The sequence below is a fragment of the Heloderma suspectum genome, chromosome 4, assembly GCF_057233095.1.
Source record: "Heloderma suspectum isolate Gila_16-S chromosome 4, 16-S_ref, whole genome shotgun sequence".
Lineage (NCBI taxonomy): Eukaryota > Metazoa > Chordata > Lepidosauria > Squamata > Helodermatidae > Heloderma > Heloderma suspectum.
This window is the reverse complement of record NC_139461.1, coordinates 312,188,935-312,197,466: the sequence shown is the minus strand read 5'-3', so window position 1 is coordinate 312,197,466 and position 8,532 is coordinate 312,188,935. Positions and strand designations below refer to the sequence as shown.

At 49.3% G+C, this 8,532-nt stretch overlaps 1 protein-coding gene across 1 annotated transcript in view; it reads right to left on the bottom strand.

Moving 5' to 3' along the window:
• Positions 1 to 430: 430 nt before the first annotated feature.
• Positions 431 to 8,532, bottom strand: part of ASXL1 (ASXL transcriptional regulator 1) — a 33,422-nt gene continuing 25,320 nt past the window's right edge. Inside the window, 3 exon segments of the mRNA XM_084854566.1 lie at positions 431 to 4,994; positions 6,159 to 6,744; positions 7,448 to 7,553. Of these exon segments, the coding sequence (XP_084710692.1) occupies positions 2,085 to 4,994; positions 6,159 to 6,744; positions 7,448 to 7,553 (3,602 nt within the window). The 3' untranslated portion in view covers positions 431 to 2,084.

The following is an 8,532-nucleotide window of genomic DNA, read 5'->3' as shown; positions in this document are numbered from 1 at the left end:
TATGGAATTTGCTACCACAAAGCCACCAATTTGGATGGCTTTAAGAGGTTTAGCCAAATTCACCGGGGATAAGGCTAATGCCTACTAGTCCTGATGGCTATATGCTACCTCCAGTATCAGTATGCCTGTATACACTAGTTGCTGTGAAACATGGGCAGGAGAGTACTGTTGCACTCAATGTCCTGCTTGTGGGTTTCCTTTGGGCAGCTGGTTGGCCACTATGAATGAAATGCTGGACTAGATGGACCCTTGGTCTGATCCAGCAGGGCTCTTCCTATATTCTTAATAACCTGTTTTGATCACTCTTTATTTTGGGGGAAGATCACCCACAGTTCCAACAAGGAAGCACATTTCAAGGTAGCCTTGGTTGCAACTCTTGCCACATCACATGGAACTGAGCCAATTTCAGAAGGAAGATTTTAAGTACATGTTCAGCTTTTCAAAATGTTTTATTTTTTTCCAATACCACAAGGGACATACAACATCAGGGGTCATCAGAGAGGACTCCTCCCCACCAGACCAGGATCAGTCTGTACACAATAGTGGCCCTGGAGGATGCAGAGTGAAGGGGACCCAGCTGTGCCCCCCATCTTTGGTAAGCGGGTTTCAGACCATCAGCTTAGTTGCCTTTAATACCGCGATTCACTTCACCTTGCCCTCTCTTTCCCATGTTTCCTACTAAAAAGCTGCCACTGGTTAAGAGTAAACCATTTTGGAGATGAAGCCCAGATTTCTACACTTCTATAGCTCTTAAGCAAGGAGGTCTACAATGAAAGAGAGGAGCCTAGTCAAGGAAGAGGTAGGTAAGAGCTAAAGGGAAGAGGAAGATAGCAGACCTTCACTATCCATTCACTTTAATACAAATGGAGAATTTGCTTCCTCCCTCACATCTTCATATGGAAAACCGATTGCTAACAGGCACTTCCCAAAGATAAACACCGGGTTGCCTGCTCACACCAGGTAGGGATACAACCTGGGTGCTTGCCTTCAGCTCCTGCTAAGAGTTATGGGGTGGGGGGACCAAAACATCAATGCCTGAGCAGCTGAGTGAGGCCTTCCTTAGAAACAAACACTGTCCTCTCTCCTCAAGGCAGCACAGCCCACCTAGACAGTAAAATAGGCAGTCACAGCTGAGAGATGGCCAGCCTTGCCTAAGGCAGGACAGAATACAGCAGCTCTGACTATGGATAGCAATTAATAATCAACACCACTTTAATGCAATACTGCTGCAGCCTGAAAAATAAAGGAATTAAAAAAAACCCTTTATGTACATAACATCAATTTACAGAATTGGCCAGTACTGTGTACAACATATAAATACATGATCGAACAGATGCATAGAGGGTACATACAGGAGCCAACATTTCACTTTTTACACCCAAGAACAAAGAGTTTAAAATTATATTTATATATATCTATATATATTTTAAAAAATGACACTGCTTAGAAAGAAAGAATGCAGCCCAACACTGACTGGTGACCCAAGTTCTCAGGCTATTGCTAGTTGACAATAGCCACACTCTCTCCGACAGCTGCACAGAGCCAAGCTGCCCTGGTATAGAAGATGAAACATGCTCACTGTTCCAGTGGCCACCCCACTTCCTGCATTCCATCCCTGAAGCCCACAGCCATTTAATTCCTGCTGTCCCTAGACGGAGGGCTCTCAAAATGTTTTCCACACCCACAGGTCACACGAGGGAGATGGCAGGAAGGGAGAATGGAAGACAGAATTCTGCTCCGTTTGAGCAAGCTGGGCACACTTAACTCACACCTTAAAAACAGATGGCGCCAGCCCCATTTCCTACAGAGCCCCTCCTTTTCCAAAAGGCTCACGGGACAAGATCCCCAGTGCCGGGGAGGGCGTTAAGTAGGCAAAATATTCACCAGTTCCTACAAGGGACAAACCCTCAGAAACTGGACTGTCCCCATGACCAATTGCCAATTCTAGCAGGAAAACCAAAACGTACAGCGTTAACATTGCCTCTATTATGACCAGAATGATATCTTGTGTACAGGTTCCAGGATCCTCATTATCAAAACAGACACACTAAATATACAACTTTTCCTTTCAGGGCTGTAATTCATCATCTTACCACAAGGCACAACACACAAAGCTTGGAGGGGCCGATACAGTCATCGTGGCAAAATGCCCCGCAGCCTCTACACATGATCATGGCTTTAAGGCTGCAGGAACACTTCAGTGAAATTTCTTCCATAGTGCTGCTATCAGCAAACATCTGCGCAGACAGGGACACACCACGGGATGCTGCAAAGTTCACTTTGTGGCCTAGCGGCATCATGCTCCCCACAAGATTTCTGGGAAAAACTGGCGCATTGGAGGCATAATTAAGACTGGCAGAATTAAGCTGCAGCTTTGAAAGCTTCCCATAAAAGGCCTGCTTGATATTGAGCTGCGAAGGGATGGAGGAAGGCTCCAGAGGCTGGGCAAGCCCCTTTCCTGGCTCTCTTGGCAACTTGAAAAAGGGCAAGTCCCTAACCAGGGGGAAACTTTGCAGGTGTTCCATCAACTCAGCAGGGCTGGGTGAGGCCTCCTTTCTCTTCTCCATGTTCCTCTTGGCTGGGCCAGAGGACGCCAGGACGTGCTTGTTCTCAACTCCACCACCTCCAACAGGAACACGCTGCTTCGGAGGCCAATCTTCCCTTATGGGTTGCATGCCAGCTCCAGATGTGGCACTCTTAGGTGGCAGGGACGTTACCTTGCTGTGTGACAGCATGCCCACAATGGGAAAGGGTTCCAGCACTTTGGAATGCTGTGCTTTAGCAGCAAAGCCAGAACCAAAGACCTTTTTCCCACGAACTCCATGACTCTTAGGAACAGAATCTCCACTCAACTGGTCAGGACCCAGAGAGGTTTTGCTGGGGGATAACCTGGGTACTGTGGTTGCATTTAGCTTATTTTCTGGGCTCCCACTGGCAAGAGGTTCTGCAGGGACAGCAGCAGAAGAATCTTTTTGATCTTCACCATTGTGGGAAGAGAATGCTCCCCCTCGCTTCTGGGAAGTACTCACTACTTGATCTGGAGAGTTTGAGGCGAGACTAAATTTGGGGCTTTTCTCCAGCCTCTCGACAGGCGAGGGTGCTGGGTCAGGAGTGCACTGCCTTTTGGGAGAATCCCTCAAAGACGCTGGCACACAGTACCCATTCCTGACTGTGCCACTCGCGTCCATCCCCTCATCCCGGGGGGCCTTTTGGGAGAGGCTGCTCTTGCTCCCCATTGTGAACGAACGCTCTGTAGCGGGTCTGTTCAGAGAGGCTGCACCCACCGCTTTGGGGCTACTGTGAGACCCCGGAAGAACCGTTTTCAGAGGCAGACTTCCCTGGAGCAACTGTACCACAAGAGGGTTGCATGCTTCTACAGACAGAGGCTTGTGGGTGCTCAACAGTGGCCTTTCCTGGCTCTCTACATCAGCATGGAGAGCAGATGTGCAAGCTTTCTGAAGAGATGGCTGTAGTCTCCAGTGCTGTGGCTGACAGCGGTTGGTGACCCCTGCTTCTGAAGGCAAGTCCTCCCTGCGCACGTGCGTGTCAGTTCTTACAGAACATTCAGATCTGATCCCATTATATTCCTCCAGGTGGCCCCTGATGGGAGCAGCGCCTTTCTCTGCAGCTTTGCGGCTCTCCTGGTTCAACTCCACATTCTCGTCTGTTAGCTCAGCTTCTAAGTCGGATGCGGTCTCTGTTGTCTCGCTTAGCATGCTCTGAGTTTCATCATCACTCAAGGGGTTGGTGCTTGGCATTGCCTCTGCCTGCTGGCCAGCTATCTCTGTTCTTGTCCTCAACAGCATCTCCCATGGCGGAAGACTTTTGGGGGCGTATCCGCCATGGGAAGCATTTAAGCCATCTGACAGTGGAATTGGTTTTGACAGAGAAGCTTTATCCTTGTCACTGCTGTGTAGCTCACCTGGCATTTCTCTTCCATGCCATTGTGTTGTCAGCTGCTGTGGGGACATGTGGAATTGCTGGGTCAACTCCTCCATCCCAACAGTTCTAGAGCTCTCTGGACGCTCCTGTACATGAGAGCCAGACACATCACACCTATCTTCCTCATTGCTTTCCAATGGCAGATCTATGGTTAAGCAAGAGCTACTGGAGGTTTCCTTCACAGTAGAGTTGCAGTTCAGAATGGCACCTTCAAGCCCTTCCACACTCCTTGTGTCTCCGAGGAGATTCACTGGAGAATCTTCTAGCAAAGAACAGCTTAGTTGGTGACTTGGAGGAAGCTCCCACTCCTCCTTTTTATCATGACCTCCCTGGGAAGAAGCACCTGGGGTATGTTCGCTACCGAGGGCACTCAGGAGCTGCCCGGAGCTATCCAACAGCGTCTCCATGGCTATGCCGCCAAGAGGCAGCTCAGCCACACTGCCTTCCACGTGGCTGCCTCCTGAGGACTTGGCAAGCTGGGTGGCACCTTCTGCCGCCAGTGACGTATGGCTGGCAGCCTGTTCAAATGCAACATCTGCCGCCAGTGACGTATGGCTGGCAGCCTGTTCAAATGCAACATCTCCCTCAGGGGTGGGAAAGCAGGCCCCTCTCATACCCGCAGGCAAAACTGTGCTAGCCAGCTCAAAGCCAGCCTCTTCTTCTAGGTGGGAAGGCGACAATAACTGTGTTCGCTGTAAACTTGGCATGCGCTTCCCGTGAGTTCTCTTCGATCTCCAGCACTTGGAGCGGTTACTGGGTCGCCGGATCCTGCTGCCGCCGCCACTGCCACCGCCTTCGTCTGTGCCCCTCCCACCCCCACCCGGCCCACCCCCACCCCCACCCGGCCCACCCCCACCCCCAATGGCGGTGGCAGGAGCAGCAGCCTCTCGTTGGGCCCGGCCTTGCAGAGCACAGGCCTCAAAGTCAGCAGCGGCTGGGACCTCGTGTCTGCCCTGGCCGGAGGGCTCTGTACTGGGGATAATCCTAGGACATATCTGGTAGGCTGGCTGACCTTTAACCACCCAGGGGGGTTTGATGCGGGAAAGTTGAATCTGAAAAACAACCAGACAAGAAGGGAGTTTCACACAATGTTCTGGTGCCTGTACAGCAAAAAAGCCCCGTTACGCCTGTGCTGGAGAACTACCACACGTTTTAAAAACTAGTAAATGGTTTTGGCACAGGGGCGCTTGGTGGGGTCTAGAGCAAGGGCAGGCAATTTGCGGCCCTCTAGATGTTTTGACCTACAACTCTTATCAGCCCTAGCCAGCAAAGCCAAAGGGGATGATGGGAATTCTAGGGCAAAGCACCTGGAGGGCTACACATTGCCCAGTCCTGCTCTAGAGACACCAAGCAGACTCGTTTAACTGCCCTGGGTCCCCTTCCCCAAATTCTGGGAATTGTAGTTTGGCGAGCTTTCTCCATTAGAAATCCCAGTCCCCACCCCCACCCCGACGTACACCCCCCGCCCCAAGTAGCCTGGGAGGAGGGAAGGACACGTAAACGATTTTCTGCTTATTTAATTGTATTGTATTTTAAGGTTTTTAACTCTTGTTGTAAGCCACCTTGAACTTTGGAGAGGTGGCAAATAAATGCATTAAATACATCCATAAGATGGATATGCCCAGGAAAAGGATTCTAACTCAGGCCCTTTCTCAGCCAAACGATGCAAGTTTGAAGCTCTGCCAAATGTGCAGCTAAAGTAACTACACCCAATGGGGAAAAAACCAAATTTATTCAGAAAGGGACAAGCTGAGGGGAAGGTTGAGTGTTCTCAGTGGTGCAGCCACATCTAGGCCATACTGCAAATATGACAAAATTATGTCTAAAGGAACTGTAATAGGAACCCCTCTGTTTAAAGAGCAATGGACAGAGAAATGAAGAGCTTTATCCTTCAAGGAAGGGAGAGCCCAAATGGGTGCAAAAGGAAGGCTTTTTCTCAGCATCAGCTCACTTGCTTCTCTGCTTTCCTCCCCCGCCCCCCACATGCCGAAATGGAAGATAAACAAGGGTGCTCAGCATGGTCCCAACACAGCACTTCAACTACTTAAATGCAGGGAATGTTACAGTAGGGCCCAAATGTAGTGCAGCCAGCTGGAACAGCAGCTAGTCACCCACATCCTTATTTGAGCCAGGGGCTCGAAGCACCTGCAGGCTGCTCCGGGGAGCTCTAGTACTGCATCCCAAAGACAACTAACAGGTATGAGACTCTCTCGTACCCGGATGGGTGGGACTTTGGGCTCCTCTTTGGTGGGCTGTGGCTTTTCTGGGTGAACACTTTCAATTGTGTTACGAAAGGACTGACGGTCTTCAAGCCGGGGCTTCTTCTCGGGGAAGGAGGCAGAGGCAGCTTGCTCGAAGCACTTTCGCTTCTGTTCCTTGGGCTCCCGATCTTGTGGCTCCTGGGGCAAGCCAGGAATTCTGTCTGCCGTGGCTGCCACCGACATCACATCTTCTGCCTTGCTCAGGACCCTGGTTGCCTCAGGTGGAGTCTCCGTCTTCAGAGATGTCTGGCTCCCTTCACACAAGTCCACCTCTGGTTTGGTGTCTCTACAGTCAGTGGACTCTGCCTCCACGGACAACCCCTCTTTTGCAGCCTCTGCTTGCTCAGACTCACGCAATTTATAGAGGCTCCTCCGGGTTCTGCACCGGAGGGAATGCTTCTTGAAATGCCCATCGCGCTGCCGGGTGACAGGACCACGTGGTGCCTGGGCAGCTTCTTTGTGGGAGGCTGAGGCAGTCTTGTTTCCCGTGTTACCTGGCACTGAGTTTTGCTGCTGGGGCTCCTCTCTGGTCAAGCCAAGCCTGTAGGTCAGTGACACAGAATCAAGTTAGTGGACAGTTAACAGAGGAAGGAACCCTGTATTATTAGACAAATGCCTGGCTGCCACCTGAGCCTGTGGCAAAAATCAACCCAGTCTATGAAGGTACTTCCATAAGTGCTTCCCAGGCTTAACCTTCGAGGTGCTTCTGCTGCACAATCCCCTTGGATACAAACAGGATGCTCTGACTTGGATTCCTGCATTGAGCAGGGGGTTGGACTTGATGGCCCTGTAGGCCCCTTCCAACCCTACTATTCTATGATTCTAGGAGATCATGCTCCCTTCCATGTGGCTTGCACAAGAGAAAGTTCCAGTGGATTCTAGTGCCCTCACCTGATAGCTGCCATATTAAAGAAGGTAAAGCCCACCACCAGAATGTTATATTCCTGTGTGGTGACAGTTAAAGATACACTGAGGTGGCCGCTGAGTTCAAATATTAAAAAAATGTGTCAATTTTCAGTACAATTTTAAAAATAGCTGGGAGGAGGTTAGCTTCTTACTAAGCAATTGGTATTAAGAGTACTACAGGCTTGCCCTTTGAGCCCAGTAATTAAGATGAAAGGGCAAGCCTTAATGAGAAAGAAAATAAAGGCTGGAGGTAGAGAGAGGGTCGCCTGGAACGTTCCTGCTCTGGCACTGAAGGACATTACGTTATTTGGTATTTAAAACACACATGGTGCACTTACTTTTGCCCATAGTAGTCCTCAAAGAACCTCTCCTTCCACTGCTCCATTTTCTTCTCCTTCTCCATTTCCTGTCTTATGCGAACCTGCATTTCATGAGTGAACTCCCCTGCAAAGAAATGAACAACCTGCTGCATGAGGAAGCAGATGTAAAGATCCCAACTCCACAAACTTCACACTAGGAAATTACACAGCAGGATGAATCCAGGACATGGGATAAGTCTCTTGCGTTTTATTAGATGGGCTGTACTGGTCTTAGCAAGATGCTCAAGGAAATTTGTACTTGGCAACAGCACCAAAGGATCAGCATTAATTGTGACAAGTCATTTCATGAAAGTGTGCTTTACACTTTCTCTAACATCTTGTGTTATCTACAGTGTATCTTTTCTGTTCTAGAATTCTGATTTTCTTTAAGATGAAAAATACAAGCTCAGGGCTCAGAGGAATAGTTTTGAAACTGTGTCTTAGGGAACCCTGGACTTCTACCAGAGTTTCAGGGGTTCCTCAAGGAGGACAGGAGACAGGCAAGAGTGGACAAGCTTCCCCAAAAGACAGCTTGCCCATCACCACTAAATGTCCCCTGCAACGTACAGCTGCAGGGAGCACTGGGCATGATCTTAGTTGCATGAGGCCAAGGAGGGTGCCTTAGAATAGCCTTCCCCAACCCTATGCCCTCCCGATGTGTTGGACTAGCTGGAGGATGCTGGACGTTGTAGTCCAACGTATCTGAAGGGTACCAGGTTGGGAAATGCTGCCCTTGAACATAACCTGGAATCCTTTGTAACCCTGGCAGACATTCACAGATGCCTTAGCACCCAAATTGATATGGAAATGATTCTCTGAAGATAGGATGCTCAAGTGTGACTGCTTTTACAGTTCCAGAATTCCTTCCCCTGAACACATATGCAAGTCGAAGTGTAAATTTATTTATTTAATTTCTATACCGCCCAATAGCCAAAGCTCTCTAGGTAGTTCAGAAAAATTAAAACCAGAGTGCAGCATAAACCAATATAAAATATGAAGGCCTAAAACCACTGTCGGGAGCATTACTTTTCATTATTACAATTTATGTCTTGCTTTTCCACTAA